General features: G+C 42.6%; 2 protein-coding genes across 2 annotated transcripts in view; both read left to right on the top strand.

Annotated features, from left to right (window-relative positions):
- Positions 1-2549: 2549 nt before the first annotated feature.
- LOC308672459 (sialic acid-binding Ig-like lectin 10) lies at positions 2550-14983 on the top strand. The gene is made up of 9 exons (XM_081335419.1): positions 2550-2643; positions 4355-4408; positions 4725-4979; positions 8061-8126; positions 8247-8498; positions 8886-9209; positions 10547-10634; positions 12134-12254; positions 14482-14983. The coding sequence occupies exons 1-9, from the start codon at positions 2610-2612 to the stop codon at positions 14683-14685; spliced, it is 1398 nt and encodes a 465-aa protein (XP_081191545.1). The 5' UTR covers positions 2550-2609; the 3' UTR covers positions 14686-14983.
- A 3581-nt stretch (positions 14984-18564) lies between these two features.
- Positions 18565-18735, top strand: part of LOC308671866 (sialic acid-binding Ig-like lectin 13) — a gene marked incomplete at its 3' end in the record, with an annotated part of 17837 nt that continues 17666 nt past the window's right edge. Inside the window, exon 1 of the mRNA XM_081334349.1 lies at positions 18565-18637. The remainder of the gene's footprint in view (positions 18638-18735) is intronic.

An 18735-nucleotide genomic window follows, 5' to 3' on the forward strand; every position in this document is an offset into this window, starting at 1 on the left:
GTTGGAGTAAAAGACCTCCAAGGTTCCATCCGGCTCTATTCTGATTTATTGATTTCAGGTGAATTCTGTTAACATAGCCCTGCATTGATAACCCATTCAAGTGACAAGGTGGTCTGCTTAAGATAATTGAACAAGTTATTCCTAGATACTCCAAGCCCTTTGGATGCACTTCTTCTTCGTGTTCGCCAGGCATCTCTATGACCATTGCCAATGTATTTCTTTGGCTTCTTGCAGGCACACCAGATCACACGGCTTCTCTTCCTACTACAGAGCTCCTCCTTTCACATAAATATCAAGGTAAAACAAGATGCCAGCAAACGAGAGTGCTTGGTGGATAAGGCTTCTTCCCTGTAAGAAAAAGAGACTGTCTCTGTCTTTGGCAATGATCTTGGCCCTTCTCTGCAAAGGTAGGTGGCATGTACTAAAGTAAGAAAAATATGGAATTAAAAAATATTGTCCGGTTGACATTGGGGATGATAGGGTTCAACATATCCGGTGGACAGAAGGTTGTTCTACTTTGATTTCAGCTTCCTTTGGAGCAGTGGTTGCCACTCTCATACTGGAGACTGATGACATTTCTACAAAATTTGATTTATTTACTAGGGCCCAAGTTGATCAGGAGCAACTTGCCTGTTTTGAGAAGCTAAGAAAAATCAGCTTTGGTTTAGACCACGGATAGGCAACCTTGGCTCTTTTATGACTTGTGGACTTCAATACCCAGAATTCCTGAACCAGCCATGCTGACTCAGGAATTCTGGGAGTTGAAGTCCACAAGTCCTAAAAGAGCCGAGGTTGCCTGCTCCTGGTTTAGACTTTGATGAGAGATCTCCAGAGAATATTACGGCTATAAGGCAGAATGAGAAACTAGCAATATTGTAGACGGAACCCCAACTGTGTAACCAACTCTGTAACCAGATACAGAACATTGTATGAGTTATTCCCAGACAGGGAGATCTATAAATAAAGATAGTGAGAGATCTAGAGAATTCTTAGATGAGTTTCCAACAGCTGAATGTTGGTTGCATTGGTGGCACAGGGGTTAGAATGCAGTACTGCAGCTACATCTGCTGACTGCCAGCTGCCAGCAGTTCAGTCCTCACTGGCTCAAGGTTGACTCATCCTTCCATCCTTTGGAGGTGGGTAAAATGAGGGCCCAGATTGTTGGCGGTAAGAGGCTGACTCTGTAAACTGCTTAAAGAGGGCTGTAAAGCATTGTGAAGTGGTATATAAGTCTAAGTGTCAAACCTGCATTGAACCTGACTGAAGACATCTTGCTCGTTTTCGGTTGCCACGTGATTGGGGGGGGGGAGAGAAAGAATGAGACATTTTATGCTAAACAATTCTTTGTCCTGTGGGAACCAAGGTCATTTCTGTTCCTTCAACTTGGGGGTTTGAGCCTAATGTCAGAAAGCCCGCCAAACTATTCTATTGGGAAACGCAGTTGATTGCAAAGGTTTTGGGGTGGGAATTTTAACTTTGTATTACTGTTTCTTTTGGAGGGGACTTTAGTCTGGGTTTCACTTTTGACTGTGCCGATACTTTGTAACCAATAAACATGTTCTTAGAGGAAAACTCTTAAGAGTTCTGCTTGAATTGGTCTCATCTATTGGAACCATGACACTAAGTGTTATTGCTATTGCTATTTTGGCTGCAGTCTTTACACATCTCTTGATTCAGTCTATCCCTTCCAGCTGAGATGGTTCAACCAATTGGCAAAGTTCACCTTTTTGTCCTATAAGGAACTGTCCAATTATTTTTTTCCCTTGCATCTTGTTAAACAACAGAGAATCATTTCATTGTAGAGTTCCATCTATTATTTATTGTCTTGGACACTATGTCTGTAGTGGACATATCACTCTAAACCTGGCTTAACAATAGACAATTGCTGTGTTTTTGTTATGTACAATTCCCAAACACCAAAAGTACACCATAGTTCAGCACAATGTTCTTGTTCGCCAACATAGCCAAATAATGCCATAACATAGAGGACCCTTAGCTGCTGAACGCCATCTTCTCTTTCAATCTCTGGAGCCCACTGTTGTGGTGGAGAGGGCGCACAGTGGACATATGGCCTCATGTTTTGGAGGGCTTGATTACTTGTGATGCTTTCCACTTTATGAGTTAGTCCTATAAGAAACCTCAAGAGGTTTTCCAGTGCTTTCATTTAGGCTTTGTCTGTATCCAAACTAATTTTGTTTTTTTTTCTTGGATCAGGAATCAGAAGTCAAGGAACAAAAGATTATAGTATCACTGTGCCTTCTTCTGTCTCCGTGCAACGTGGTCTCGCTGTTTATATTCCGTGCCAGTTCACTTATAAATCGGAACACCTGCGGCAGCATGAGAGTATAAATGCTTACTGGATTAAATATCAGCCACAATTATCCCTCTGTTCTCCATTGGTTTCTCGTGCCTGCAGGCCTGTAGCTACCAATGACAAAAGCCAGACAGTCAAACATTCAACCAAGGATCGCTTTTTTTTATTAGGAGATTCAAATAAAGGAAATTGTTCCCTTGTCATCACGGAGGCTCAGATAGAAGATGAAGGACAATACTACTTGCGAATTGAGGGAAAAAGTCAAGGTCAACTAAAATTTTCTTTTGTCCAAGAAATGGGACATACTTCACCTTGTGTTTATGTGATAGGTAAGCAGTTTTCTATTGTTGGATGACTTATTCATTTTGCTGAACTGTTATTGTCTATTATAAAGAGATCAGAAAAGATCTACCAGTAGGAGATCAGCTATTAGGAGATATCTATACATTGGGTAAAAAAAAAACACAAGCAAGATAGCAACTGTGACTGTGTGACTGAAGCCTCATTTCATTACATGTGCATTACATGTGCATAACATGTTATAAAAAATTGCACCTTCAGTCACTTCCAGTGCCCACCATTTTGCCTTTTTTGACTTTCTTCCTCTATCCCTCCACTCCTTTGGAGGCCTGCAACTACAATGATGAGCAAAGAATTGCCTCCTCTCCTTCCAATATCTTCCAATGTTGACTCAGCAAAGGAAATGAATTAGATTATGTCCTGCCAATATTAAGTACCAAAGTGCAATCTGTGGTTGAGGTCCCCTTTGCTGCTGTAAAGCGGGGGTCCCCAATCTTGGCAACTTTAAGACCTGTGGACTTCAACTCCCAGATTTCCCCAGCCAACATAGCATACCTAGCTGGGGAATTCTGGGAGTTGAAATCCACAGGTCTTAAAGTTGCCAAGTTTGGAGAACCTTGCTTTAAAAGGGGAGATATGTTACTTGATGCCTTCCAGATATTTTGGATTATAGCCCCTATCACATGTGTTGACCGGGAATTGTGTTCACAATATTTGAAGGACATCAGGATGCCATGCAGTCAAAACAACAAATTGATCACTGCTTCTTAGCACAAAAAGAGGGGGTGCTAGCGATATCACTATGAAGGAAGGCAAGCCAAGTGAAGGAAGTATTAAAATAGATCACTCTGGACAAGACCCCCAAATAAAAGAAGTGTCTGAGAAATTGCCCAAACAGTATTCAATGGTGCAAAAGAAGTACATGGGAAAACAGAAAAAAACAAGTAGGAAAACAACAACAACAACAACACAAATCTCTTTCCTACATACCCTGATTCTCACAGAATTGAACCTATTAACCATAGCACTTAGAGTTATATACCACTTCACGGTTCTTTATAGCCCACACTAAGTGGTTTACAGAGTCAGCCTATTGCCCCCAATAATCTGGGTCCTCAGAAGAATGGAAGGCTGAGAACCCTGAGCCAGTGAAGTTTGAACTGCTGACAGTGGGCAGAGTTAGCCTGCAATACTGCATTGTAACCACTGTGCCACCATGGCTCTCTTCTTCTATATAAGAAAGTAAGACTTTAGGAAGAAGCTGGGTGGTGTGAATGTTCCAGCCAGCATCTTTAAAATCTCTGTGAAAGAGGTGTTACCTTTGATTTTAAGGACAGCATTCTTCACTTTGCCCATAGCATCCAGCTGACCTTAACTGATCTCAGACAGCTAAGGGTTGAAGCTGTTTGGTGCTGAATTAAGAGACCAGTAAAAAAATCCCAGGGCTTAGATTAGAAAGTTGACAAAACATTCATGAAGGTTGCATTGGCAAAACCTCTTCTGTATCATTGCCTAGAAAACCACATGCATATTTCTCTGATGTCATCAGGAGTTGAGCTTGACTTATTCTTTATTCCAACCTCCGACTCTAAAATGCAGCCACCAAGGCTGATTACATTGTAATCTCATATTTATACGCGCAGTAGTCAAAGCTTTCTGTTTTTCTGTCTTTCGTGAGCTTGCTGGCCCTGTGTGCCTTCTGGGCAAGGAACTCTCATTTTTCCTCTTCCTACGTTTCAGAACCACCCCAGAAAATCAATATCACAGTAAACGTGATGGACTCAGGACACTATGGTAAGATTTCAAATTGTGGATGTTTTTGCAGATTCCCTTCAAGCCTAGTACCAGAATGCTGACTCTCTGCTCTGTTCCCCAAATATTCTTGCAAGCTTGAAAAGCTCTCCCCGTTTTATCTGATCATTCCCTAAGCAACATCTCTTCCCCCCATCTTACAAGGTCAAGGTCATTTGCATTATATATTTCATGAATGAAACCAAACAACAAAATATTCAGTTATCTTGATTTTCTGAAATTATGCCAAATCTGGGGAGGTGGCTTCCAATATGCAGTTTTGGGTAGCTCCCTGTTTGATGCTCCTAAATGCTTGCAGGCTCATCAGAATGGCAAAGGAAAGAGGGATTGAACCGTGTGATAGCCCAGGAAAGAACCACTGTCAACCTGATCTGTATTGCTGATGGTAGACCAACTCCCAACCTATCCTGGATGAAGGGGAACGAGAAAATTGGTCAACCCAAGAATTACTTTGAACTGAGTGAAATTGGACCAGAGGATGCTGGAAAATATCAGTGCCTGGCAAATAATCAGTACGGATCAGTCAAGACGACGGTGGAAGTTATTGTCCAATGTAAGATTTACTTGTTGTTGGGTTATATAGCTGAAAACACTCATCCACTGTAGCTTGACTTACAACGATCCAGCAAACCCTCCCACTTCATCTGCTGCAGCAGAACATGGTCAATACATCCTTACCCAGGTGAATCTTCCATTAGTGGGGCTCTCCACAAGTGAGTGTTGATGTGAGTGCCTGTTGACCATCATTCTAGGTGGCCTATCAGAAGGTCTTCTTCTTTTAAATAGGCTTTTATTAAAAGAGTTTAGCTCATAAGAAAGAAAAAGACAAGAGCCTTGGTGGAGCAGTGGGCTAATGCCTCCTTAAGTAACACCAGCTGCCTGCAATTAGTGCAGGTTTGAGTCCCACCAGGCTCAAGGTTGACTCAGCCTTCCATCCTTCCGAGGTAGGTAAAATGAGGACCCAGATTGTTGGGGGCAATAAGCTGACTTTGTAATAATGCCGCTTGAGGGGGGGGGGCGAAAGCCCTAATAAGCAGGCATATACATAGAATGAAGGCTATTGCTAAGCACATTGATTTGTGCTTCTTAGATTGTAAGCTGTCCTGAGTCTTCGGAGAAGGGCGGGATATAAATGGGATAAAAAAAATGTGAAAATGTGACCCATGGCATCCATCCAGGTTACTTAAGTGACTGTCTCATCTCACTGGGATTGGTTGCTCCAACAGCGCTGGCAGAGGAGCCATACTGCTGGCCCCACCAGTCAGGGTGTTCTGGCTGGTGTGGTCCAGAAGACCCATTTCTGCCATTGCACTTGCATTCTGGAACATCTTGACCCTCAGAATGAGGTCATCTTACTGACCTTCTGCAAGACCCTGCAGATCTGTCTCTGCCAGCTGGCTTGAAGATTCAAAGGAGGGTCTTCATGTGGGCTGGTTTATCTGATTAATATCAGATCCTTCCTGTTTATCCTATTCCCTCCCTACCCACCTTTTAGCTATTTATTTTGTATTTTTATACTTTTGTAGTATTTCATTTATATAGTTTTATTTTTTTTTAATATTGTAAGCTGCCCAGAGTTACCCTGTGGTGAGATGAGTGGCCAATAAATTTGAAAAAGAAAAAAAAAGAAAAAGGAAGAATAGTAGGTAGAGGGGAAAAAAAGAGAATAGAAAACATGTACATTGTCAAGCGCCCGGGAGTCAAGGAGTCAAGGAGATTCCGGCAGTTCAAATGAGTATAAAGATTTATTGCAAGCTTAAGCTCTCTACAAGAATCTGAGCTACTAACAGTCAAGGGAAATGAGCAGGAGATAAGAAAAGCATTCAGGGTGGGCTGGATTTAGATCTCTTGTGGGCATGCAAAGGCTCATGACTTATAACATGTTAACAGCCTGGTCATCTCCTACATACATGTATGTATGCATGGTTTTTGCATAAGAAAGAAAATAATTTTGTGGTTTTGATTTGAAAAAACAGATTATAGAAAAAAGGGGAATTGAGAGAGTGGTTTGATTAGAATTGTGTGTATAATTGGAAGCTACTTCATTATAAATAGCAGAAGGTCTTCTTGTGGTCCCTTGAAGAAGATCCCTTATGGCACCAAGTTAATGGTACCATATCTCTTAATCCTTTGTCAGCCACAGCTGCTGCCTTACAATTATACAAGAGCTAACAAGGAACGGCGCCTTCTACAAAAGTTGCCATAAGCAGCAGTGCTCAAACTACAAATTTCCTTTCTTAAAAACATTTCAGTTGCATCTCCCTTTTAGCACAAAAAAACAGGCTACACACTTTTGAGGGGAAGTTACAATGGTATAAACTGAGGAAAGGAATATGGTTGTGGTGTTCTATTTCCTAAAAGAAAAGTTGAGCAAGGAAAGCTGGATCCACTCGCCGAATCCATTTCTCTGATCTCCTGCTTCAAACCCTTTTCTTTCAGCTTTTGGTGTGCTTCGCTTTGGAGAGACATCTTTATCAATCTATTCTATTCTGTCTTGAAGGCTGGGGATGATGGAAATTATAACCCAAAGTACTGGGAGAGATACAAGATTAGAAAAGGCTGCCTCAGGGAAAATGAAGATTATTTTCCCCCCTAAAAGCAGATTAAAAAAAATCTTCCTCAGTAAGAAATTGTATTGAAATGCTACGGGTTGTGCAGCTGCATCTGTAGAATTGCTGTAAGGATGGAAAATCTGATACCGGCTTGTTTCTCTAGGAGTTGCCACTTTTTTACTCCTAAAACAACAACAACAACAACAACAAAACAAATCTAGATTCTCAGAATGCCAAAAGGAAGTTTAAATTAGAAATTATTCTACATCATTCTCTTTCCTCCTTTCCCTCCTGCAAATAACGATGTGAAAAGAATACACGATGTCCCATTCAGGAAATGTGTACAATACACAATGCGGGAAATATCAGTAATTTGTGAGTCAGTAACTCATAAATGTTACTCGTCCCAGCTTCTTCCAACCTAGCAGTTCGAAAGCACGTAAAAAATGCAAGTAGAAAAATAGGGACCACTACGGTGGGAAGGTAACAGCGTTCCGTGTGCCTTTGGCGTCTAGTCATGCCGGCCACATGACCGTGAAGACGTCCTCGGACAAGCGCTGGCTCTTCAGCTTTGAAACGGAGATGAGCACCGGCCCCTAGAGTCGGAAACTAGCACACATGTGCAGGGGAACCTTTACCTTTACCTTTTTAACTCATAAATGTGTACTTGATTGTCGGGGTGCTAGGCTGACGGAATGGGACAATTGGCCGCAGCCATATTGTTGTAGCCACTTCCTGCCCCCCTACCCTAGCTAACCCCCTGAGGCCGTGGTCAAGTGTCTACAACATGTGGCTATGGCCAATTGTCCTAGACCCCTGGGCTGAAGAGTACAGAATCCACACACCTTGGATCCTTTATTTTGAACTTCGGACTCCTCCTTCTGTCACTGAAAAGCCATGAAAATTTGGCTCTTTAGCCTTTGGCGAGAGAAAGTGCAACCCCTCACTTCATCACACTTGTCATCTAGTGACCAGATGCAATCTTTAAGATGCCCTGTCTTGCAGGCCAGAGGTTTTATCTTTCTTCTCCACAAAACTTTTTCTCTCATGGAGCTTGATGTGTTGTTGTTTTTTTTCTTCAGATCGTCCAAGGATGCTGATTTTCAAGACCTCCCAAACTCACAGGAGAGGCTCCATACTCACCCAAGGTACCTTAGGGTGCGACTATGAGCAGGACTCCTCTGTTTTCTGAAGGAGGCCAGTGGCTGGCTTGACCAAGGCTCTCTAGCTCTTTCATGGAAATGATGGATGCTTTACTCTGGTTTCAGGTTGCTCCGGGGAGCTGGCCAATGGCTCTGAGTTGACAGCCCAAGAAGGTGACTTGCTGGAGATATTCTGCAAAGCAGATAGCAATCCTCCAGGCAGAGCGAGTTGGATGAAAGGCGACAGCCATTTGCAGAACTCTCCAGAAAACCAGTTGAGACTAACCAATCTGACAGTTGAAGACGAGGGTGTATATATGTGCAAAGTCACAAACTCGATTGGCTTTGTTAATGGGACCTTCCGGCTCTATGTGACATGTGAGTGAACCACGATGCTCTAGAAGGCACTTCCTTCTGGAGGGAAGATATTAAAGCTGTTGACATCTTGAGCTATAGGACATTGCTCATCCTTGGCAGAAAACCCACCAAGGATCCATTCTGTGGAAGAGAGAAAGAATATGAGAGAGATTCCTGGATACCACAAGCCAACTAGGACGTTCATAATGAGGGAGGTGAAATGAGATCTGAAGGGCCTATAATAGGAGAGCGAGACTCTTATGAATGATGCTTTTATCACTATGGCAGCCCTAGGTTTGGAAAAAAAACAACGTGGCACCTTTTTTCTTTTCATGTAGAGAAATGAAAGTCTTAACTAAATTAAAGACCTTTGAACTACATGGCTCTTTTGTTTTTGTTTTTTTCCAGATGCCCCCAAAGTCAGCAGAAGCCCCCAGAAAAATACAACCTGTTATTATCACGACAGTGGCTTCCTGTGTAGCTGTACCCTGCATGCTAAACCACCCCCCCAGATCGAGTGGGAAGTGGATGGGGAGAGGATAACCAGGACAAGAGGAAACCAGAGAGTCCAAGCTTTAACCCAGAAGAATGAAGTCACCAGTACCTTAAACTGGACTGGCAGCCTGGATAGAGCTCATAATATTATCTGCATAGGGAGCAATTCTTATGGAATCCAAACCATGCAATTCCTGTTGAGTGCCCAGGCAGACCCAACTTCAGAATCGTCCACAGGTAAGGAACTCCACCAGGCGCGTGTAAGGATACGTGGGAATTATCCTCGGGGGAAGGAGGAAAACCCACAGCCTAGGCCAGGGATGGGCAACCTCGGCTCTTTTATGACTCGTGGACTTCAATTCCCAGAATTCCTGAGCCAGCATAGCTCAGCATGGAAGCCTCTCCCTTTCCCCTCAGCATGGCTGGCTCAGGAATTCTAGGAGTTGAAGTCCATGAGTCATAAGAGAGCCGAGGTTGCCTACCCCTGGCCTAGACAATAGTCTGATAAATGAAATATGACTTTCAAGGAAGGGTGAAGACATTTCAGAAAGGACCCTCCGTGATTTTTAGGAGAGTAAACGTAAGAGAAGGGGGAGGTCGTTTTAGGCTGGCAAATTTCTGCTACGGGTACTCCTTGAAGGAGAATTATTTGTAGCTGAGGCTTGAAATGAGGGGTCCTTGGTGCTCTCTCTGAGCTTGCTTGTTTTCTTGCAGACATTTCATGACCCTAACTAGGTAACATCATCTAGCACTGATGATGATGTTACCTAGTTAGGGTCACGACACATCTGCAAGAAAACAAGCGAGCTCAGAGAGCACCAAGGACCCCTCAGACGCCTCTTGACTTACAACTACAACTGGGGATCCGAACTTCTGTTACTAGGCAACAGGGTTGTTAAGTGAGTTTCACCTGATTTTAGCAACCATTTTTGCCAGAGGTATTAAGCAAATCACTGCAGTTAAGCTTATCACACAATTGTTCAGCAAATTTGGCTCCGTCCCCATCATTGATTTTGCTTGTCAGAAGCCAGCTGGGAAGGTTGCATATGACAAGCACATGACGTTGGGATCCTACGGTCATCATCAACACCTGCTGGTTACCAAGTGCCCGGATTTTGATCATGTGACCATAGAAAAGGGCCCGATGGTCATAAGGATGGGGATCAGTTGTAAGTCACTCTTTTCAGTGCCATTATAACTTAGAAAAGTCCCTAAATGGATGGCTGTACATCAAGAACTATCCGTACGGATTCTTATCTGTTTCCTTCAAGACCATCTTGCTGATTCTCCATAGCAGGGATCTTCAAACTTAGCCCTTTTATGACTTGTGGACTTCAACTCCCAGAATTCCTCAGCCAGCGTGCCTGGCTGAGGAATTCTGGGAGCTGAAGTCCACAAGTCATAAAACGGCCAACTTTGGAGATCCCTGCTCTATAGTCTTGGGAACAGAGGTCTTCCTCTATCTCCATGCAGTATAGTCTTGGGAATTAGACTTTCCCAAAATCTCTTACCAAACCATGACCAGAAGAAACTATTTTTTGGTTTTCTCCAGAGCTCTTGGTTTATTATTGCAGGAAGATCTAATAAGGCTTTGTTCATTGCTGGGTTCTGTGGAATTTTTCTGGGAGCTGGAATCTTCATGGTGTGTTTATTCCTGATCAGGTGAGTTTCTCTCCAGGTCATTATGTTTGGGTAGAATTGATAAAAATCACACTCTGACCAATAACTTGTATCAATCTATAAAACTCACTATAAGTTAATCATAGCCAGCCCATTGCAGATTTTATCGATCCTGGTCCCCCATTCCAGATTCTAGGTTTTCAACACGTAAATGGTGAAATTCAGAAGCATCATTATGACAATCATTATGCTCTAGACCTAGTATATTTCAGCAGAGTTACAATGCCGAACAGTCTGTTAATTGTTCTGTTGTCAACAACAATGAAGAACTGGGCCAACATACTAAATATCGTTCTCTATGGGATATTTGACTGCAGAAAGACGAAAAAGGGATGGAAACAAGGAAAAAAGGTAGAGACTGTGTAGCAATATATGTGTGTTTATTCTATGCTTAAAAAAGATTCAGATGAAGTGTTTCAGATCACGCAGCAGCACTGGTATAGCATCTCTTTAAAGCAGCCACTCTTTCAGGCTTTGTCACACAGCTGCTTTAATAAGCCACATTAAATTTTAAAGATCCACAACTTTTCATGCATGGAATAGATCCAGTAGAATAAATGACATCTGTCACTAATTTTAATGGGTCTACTTTAGACAGATCTCAAAGTAGCTGGCAGCTTCTCTAGGATTAGAAGAATACCGGATAAAGGGGCAGAATTTGTTTGAAAACAAATTGCTTGTTTGATTACTGTCACTAAGCTACTCCCAAGTGTGTGTGTATGTGTGTGTGTGTGTGTGTGTGTGTGTGTGTACACACACACACACACACACACATATTAGTGAAGAAAACTTTCTGCTTGACTCCAGATATTCAGCCTAAACTATCCATCTGCCATTGTTACATTTGGGAAGAGCCAAAGTATGATTCATCCTACTATGGTGACACTATATGAATCCTTAGTATTTATATAGTGTGTACAAAGACACAAGCCCCCAACCCAATTTGATTACGATTTCAAATAAATGGAGTGTTGCATTGTTGTGGGGAGGAAATGCATCATTAATAAGAGAAAGAGATGGAAAAATGATGGATGTAATTGATTAGGGAATTGACACAAGCAAAAAGCTAGGGATTAAGAGATCAGTTTTAGGAGAAAAAAAATAGAGAAGATTGTGGCTTCATTTCTGAAATAACTATTGCTGTACTAGTGGATTCCTCTAATAGTAGATATTGGGCTACATCAAGAGCCTTTAAACTCTTTGATGAAGTTTCTAATTGCTCATTAGCCCCCAAACATTTATTATATGACAATAATGTAATAAATATACAAAAATAATAGCAACAATCTCTTGGATAGTCCTATAGTACTGTTAGTTAAAGTAGTGTTGATTACCCTTTGGATAATCTCATCAGCCTTTGGGGTCAATATTGATCACTTTGGGGAACCCTGAATTAGATTATTTTCTAGGTCCCATCCATTCTATGACTCCACAGATGTACAGTGTAAGAACCTAACATTGTCCTACTGACTTGCTACCAGGATCGTCAAGCAGAAGAAAGCATTGTCCAAAGCTGGTCATGTCAAAGGAACCTCTTTTGAAAGAGAACCTCACGAGAAACCCAAGAATTCTAGTCAAATCTACAGCAACATTTTCCCAACGGTAGGTTTCACATGTAATTTTGCTCTCCTCATCTGGAGAATGAAGGAAGTAGTGAGTTCAGACTAAATTAGAACAGAAAAGAACAGAATACTTTATTGGCCAAGTGTGATAGACACACAAGGGATTTGTCTCCGGTGTATAAGCTCTCAGTGTACATGCAAAAACAACAAAGTAATAATAATCATAATAGTGATACCAATAAGAGAAGATAGTGGAACAGATGAGAAGGGTAAAAGTAATACAGCCGTACTACATGGGTAAATAGACATAAGACAGTACTGTGGGGATTAGGTGTTCAGCGAGCGATAGCATGAGGGAAAAAGCTATCCCTGTGTCTAGTTGTTTTGGCATGCGATGCCCTGAGGGGAAGGAGTTGATGTCCAAGATGTGAATGGTCTGTAAATATTTTCTCAGCCTTCTTTCTGACCTGTGCAGTTTACAGGTCCTTAAGAGAAAGCAGGCTGGTTGAATCGAGGTCTTTATTAAACTGAATTTCATCGCCATCTTCTGGCACTTTGTTCCAAATTACCGATCCACCTGAGGAACGCAAAATGGTTGCTCAAGGAATCTTGTCAGATTCAAACCTAACAAAAGCCACCTTTCATTTCTGTGGCTGGTTTTATTCTTCCGTTCGTACCAAATCAGTTCTCGCTGTCCTAAAACGATCCTAAGTCAGGGATTTTCAAAAGCAAACAACACATTGTTGTTGTAATCCTTTCATCAAAAGCCAACCTGGCATGTTTTTCTGGTCAAGCTGTAATCCTTCCTTAAATGTAGCTTGCCAGAAGAGTTTATGATCTTTACTCCATTTGTAAGGAACCTTTACATTGGCGAAAAGAGCCTTGTGAAAAGATACATTAAAAAGCCAATGTATTGAAAAGAGGCCCCAAATAACTAAAGCAGAGATCAGCAAGACCAGTCTTTTAGAAACCATCAAGCTTTTTCTGAAATCAGATAGATTCCTGGTATTTTTTAAAAAAATCTAAACAATTTTTGTAAATGCCTCCAGGCTTGTAATAATCTAATTACTAAACAATTTTTGTAAATGCCTCCAGGCTTGTAATAATCTAATTAAAAGAAAAAGAAACCTATTTCTTAAAAACAAAATCTAACTCCTGTTCAGTTCTAACCTCTTTAGGCTCTGGTCAACCCCAAATGTTGACCAGGGCCTAAGTTAACCCAACCTTGAGGAAACTGAGGCATTAACGCTTCTGTGTGTCATATGTCAATGAGTCAAGTGCAGTTTTTTTTCCCCGCTGTCATCTTAAATATTCTGCCATCACGCCAATCTCAGGAACGGAGAATAAGAATACAGGTAGTCCTCGAATTACAGCTATTTGCTCAGCGACTGTTTGAAGTTACAGCACTGCTGAACAAATGATAGTTACAACTGGTCATCTGAAGTATGGCTTGTCCCAGCACCCTTGTGATCATGTGCTAAGCATCCTGGGTGCTTAGCAACCTGTTTGCACTTAATGACTCATTGCCAAACACCCTGAGATCATGTGAACACCCTTTGCAGCTTTCTCTGCTGGCTTCCCCAGAAAGTCAATGGGGAAGCCAGTAGGGAAGGCCACATTTCACTGAGGTAAGTGTCCCCCACTCACTCACCCTCCTCAGTCCCTCTGAGCTCATGATACATCAGCCACTTGTGTACCCCACACACCTTCCCCAAGTGAAGTGGCTCCTTTTGTGCATGGCCACACACCCTCCTCAATTACATAGCCCCTCTTGTGCACTCCCAACTCCTGTAGCACCTTTTGTGCACCCCTGCACCCCTCCCTGATCTGTGTGGCACCTCTCATGCATTCCCATACATCCCACCGTACCCCCGCACACCCCCATTCATCCTCCTTGATCTGCTCAGCACTTCTAGCATACCCTCCCTGACCCATGCAGCGCTTCTCAAGCAACGCTGAGCGTAGTTACACACCCTTCCTGAACCACACAACACTTCTAAACATACTTTTAATGCAGGGATTAGCGAAAACTTTAAGCCCTTGTTCATTAATAAGTTGATTAAGGCTGAGTGTCTTTGAACATTCTGAATCTCGCTTTGCAGCCTGGACTGAGCTGCTGCTTATAAGATAAGCTAGTAACTGGCAAATTTCCCTCCTATCTCTTGGTTGTTTGTGCCCAACAATTGCTTAGAAAATAAGGTGAGAACAAGGAAAGAAAATGAGGGCTTTTCCCCCCTTTCTCCAAGAACATTGTTCCTTTCTTTCAGGGTCTGAGATTATCCCTGGTCAATAAGCCGAAAGCTGCTGGAGAAAGGAAGCCAAAACGACCCCAGGTCTCCACTGTTCCAAGCCCAAGGAGAACAGAGCCAGATGAATTGCAGTATGCTGCCCTAGAGTTCAAGCCGAAAAATAAAGACGTTCCAGTCTTAAGATATGACAATGTGGAGTATTCAGCGGTCCACAGAAATTAAAGTCCTTGGAAGTGAGCGTTGGCTTTTGTGGAAGCAGGAGAGAAAGAGGATTGACGTTTTTGAACTTCAGTGCTGGGCTCCTGAAGATGCTGTGGATAGCCAAGAAATAAAGCATCAAACAAATCAGCTCGGAGTCATCATGCAAGGCACCAGTAACCAGGCTCAGATGATCTATTTCAGACACCTTATAAGAAGACCCAGCTCTCCGAAGAAGGCTGTAATGCTGGGAAAAGGGGAGGGAAAGAGAAGAAGAGGGTGAAAAGCAGCAAGGGGGGGGAATGGACTCGGTTATAGTGGCAACGGGGCTACCTAAGGACCATTCCAGAGAACGTTTATCTATAGGGTTGCTAAGAACTGACACTGACTTGATTCATAGTTAATCAATCATTCTTAAGAAATGCCAGATGTAATGAGGATAAGGCTACTTGATTAAAACTGCAATAATTCACACACACACACACACACATACATACTACTAAAACATTTGTGTCTCTCTGTCTACATATTTCAATTGGGTGAAACGGTGCATCGCAGAACAACGATTTTGGAACCAAGGTACCTCAAACGGCCGAACTTACAGAATGGGTCCAAAATCCAGGATCCAGGACTTCTGTAAGGATTAAAATTTGGCAAATTCATGGTCACTTCAGTGCTGCTGCACCGTTGTGCTCTTAACCAAAGTTTCAGTAGACTGGCCCCCTCCTTTAGCCACTGGAGATCAAGTAGATTGATCACACCCTAGCCCTCCAGTGGAACAGCACAACTCACCCTGGCCCTCTCGCTGCGGCCGTCTCACCCTGACCAACTTGCCCATGGACAACATGTCACAGAAAATTCCACGACCAACTCGCTTTGGGAGAACTTGCTGCAGGACTATTCAACAAATACAAAAGTTAAATGAATTTCAGTGGAATGGTGACCAATAATAATAAAGAAAGTCCACCCAGAAATACAAGCGTGACAACCATTTTGACAAAAACATGGTCACAAATAATAAAAGTAGCTGAATGAAATGAGTAATACAGTGTCAAATTGTCCCGTAGTAAGTTGTCCCATGGTGTGTTAATAATAATAATAATAATAATAATAATAATAATAATAATAATAATAATAATAATAATAATAATAATAATAATAATTGGAAGGGACCTTGGAGGTCATCTAGCCCAACCCCCTGCTCAGGCAGGAAACCCTATACCATTTCAGACCAATGGCTGTCCTGTCTCTTCTTAAAAACTTCCAGTGTTGGAGCATTAACCGCTTCTGGAGGCAGGTTGTTCCACTGGTTAATTGTTCTCACTGTCAGGAAGTTTCTCCTTAGTTCCAGGTTGCTTCTCTCCTTGGTTAGTTTCCATCCGTTGCTTCTTGTCCTGCCTTCAGGCGCTTTGGAGAATAGCTTGGCTGCCTCTTCTTTGTGGCAGCTCCTGAGATATTGGAAGACTGATATTGGAGATATTGGCCATGGTGAGTTGGCATAGAACCCTCTCCTCCAGAGGCTGAATGGTCCAGTCCTTTTGCCAGTCCCTGGAGGGCGGTCAGCCATATTTGAACCATCAAGAAGTTGGAAGTTCCCACTGCCACTAATTTTTTTGCCCTTGAGCAAAATGGATTCTAAAGATGATGCAATGAATGAAGGACCATTTTTTTGTGGAAAATCTTCCATTTGTGACTTTCCCTATAGACAGGTTGTTCCACTGGTTAATTGTTCTAATAGGAAATTTCTCCTTAGTTCTAGGTTGCTTCTCTCTTTGGTTAGTTTCCATCCATTGTTTCTTGTCACACCTTCCGGTGCTTTGGAGAATAGCTTGACTTCCTCTTCTTTGTGGCAACCCCTGAGATATTAGAACACTGCTATCCTGTCACCCCTCGTCCTTCTCTTCATTAAACTAAAGATAAAGGTTCCCCTGCACATGCGTTTCCGACTCTAGGGGCCAGTGCTCATCTCCGTTTCAAAGCCGAAGAGCCAGCGCTTGTCTGAGGACGTCTCCGTCGTCATGTGGCCGGCATGACTAGACGCTAAAGGCACACGGAACGCTGTTACCTTCCCACCGTAGTGGTCCCTATTTTTCTACTTGCATTTTTACGTGCTTTCGAACTGCTAGGTTGACAGAAGCTGGGATGAGTAACAGGCACTCACTCTGTTACACGGCACTCGGGATTTGACCCGCCAAACTACCGACCTTCTGATCAACAAGCTCAGTGTCCTAACCCACTGAGCCGCCGCATCCCTTTTTTCATTAAACTAGGCACACCCAAATTCCAGCAATCGTTCTTTATATGTTTTAGCCTCCAGTCTCTTAAGAGGGCAGAATCAACATTGAGTGTAGAGTCAACATTGATAACAGGAGCGTAGAGCTTTGATTCCATTCCAAAATACCTTTGGAGTTTCAGTGTCAATCATCTCCTTGCAACCTGTACCTTCAAAACGTGAGTATTTTCTTCATGAACAATGACCAAGCTTACACAGCCAGCATTCTCAGCCCTAGCAGGAAACTTTTTAAAAATATTAGTCAGTTGGCATAAGGCTCCTCTTGTGACACTGTTGATGATGAAAAATGCTTTCAACAGGGTAATCTTTTGCAGTCTCATGCCGGAACAAACCCAGTCATTTCCAGGTGAAGAAAGCTGAGTTAAGGAGCTGGTTTACATTATTTCACACTGGGTCTTCAGTATGTCCAGGCTGCAGTAAGGTGCTTCTGAATTGTAGAGGAAGGGTGTGGTTCAGACACTGGGGTTTTTTTGAGACTTTTTCTTTATGCTTCCCTGAGCACAAAACACTTACACTTTGGAGGACTCATCCAAGTGTCTTAGTCCACGTGTACATGCAAGTCGTATGAAGGTATGATGGTGAAGTGAAGGCAAAGGATACATTCTGCATGATTACAGCTGATTTGTGGCCCTATACAGGTTGTCCTTGACTTACAACAGTTCATTTACTGACTGTCCAAAGATACAATGGCACTGGAAAAAGTAACTTTTGACTGTCTTTCCACGCTGACAACCATTGCTGCATCCCCATGATCTCGTGATCAAAAACCAGAGGCTTGGCGTTATTGATGGTGGTTGCAGTGCCCAGGGCTCTGTGATCCCCTTTTATAAACTTCTGACAAGCAGAGCCAATGAGGAAGACAGATTCACTTAACCACAGTGTTATTAACTTAACAGCTGCAGTGACTTACGTAACAACTGTGGCAAGAGAGGTCGTAAAGTAGGGCAAAACCAGCGGTGGGATTCAAATATGTGAACAACCGGTTCTCTTTGTGGATGCCGCCTCTGGAAGTCTGTTCTGGGCCTGGGCAACAAAAAATTAGATACCGGTTCTGCCGAAGTGGTGCGAACTGGCTGAATCCCACCCCTGGGCAAAACTCACCTAACAAATGTCTCACTTAGCAACAGAACGTTTGGGCTCAATTGTGGTCGTAAGTCAAGGACTACATGTAAGAGATTCCTGTCCCTGCAGAATCACAAGCTATTGATGAAACCATAGTTAGCTAGGTAGACCCAGCTCCAGCTTGTTGAATCAAAACCACCTTAAATGTCTGATGGATGGATGTATCTCGGGGCTGGCATTGGGTTGCCATTGTTCTCCAAAGTTTTTTGAAGAGGAAGTATTGGAATAAAACCGTCTACAACCTGAAACCTGACTCTAGAGAACTTGTAAAACAAAACAAAATATCAGTGTGATCTGATATGCATGGAGGGTGCATTCTTATTACCCACAAAAAAGGGTAGTCTCCTGTGTCACCCAATGGAACCCCATCACTTTCTTAATTTGTTGAGCGATGATGTTGCAATTGACCCATGGGAACTATAACCACTTCTGCTTTTGGCGAGGACAGATTTCCGACCAAAGGCCTTTTCCTGCACTGTTCAGACAATAGCAGAGAATAAACCACAGGAGCATAGAAGCTCCCTGAAGTCCTGTAGAAAGGCAGCTCTCCTGCACCAAGAGGTGAGACTATCCTTTTTTTCACTCAGTGGGAGTTTTAAGAGCCTAGTTGACTTCAAAGGGCTCTTAGTCAGATCAAAAAGAGTGTTTAATTTGAGCTT

Source organism: Vipera berus, assembly GCF_964194415.1.
Source record: "Vipera berus genome assembly, chromosome: 9".
Classification (NCBI taxonomy): Eukaryota; Metazoa; Chordata; class Lepidosauria; order Squamata; family Viperidae; genus Vipera; species Vipera berus.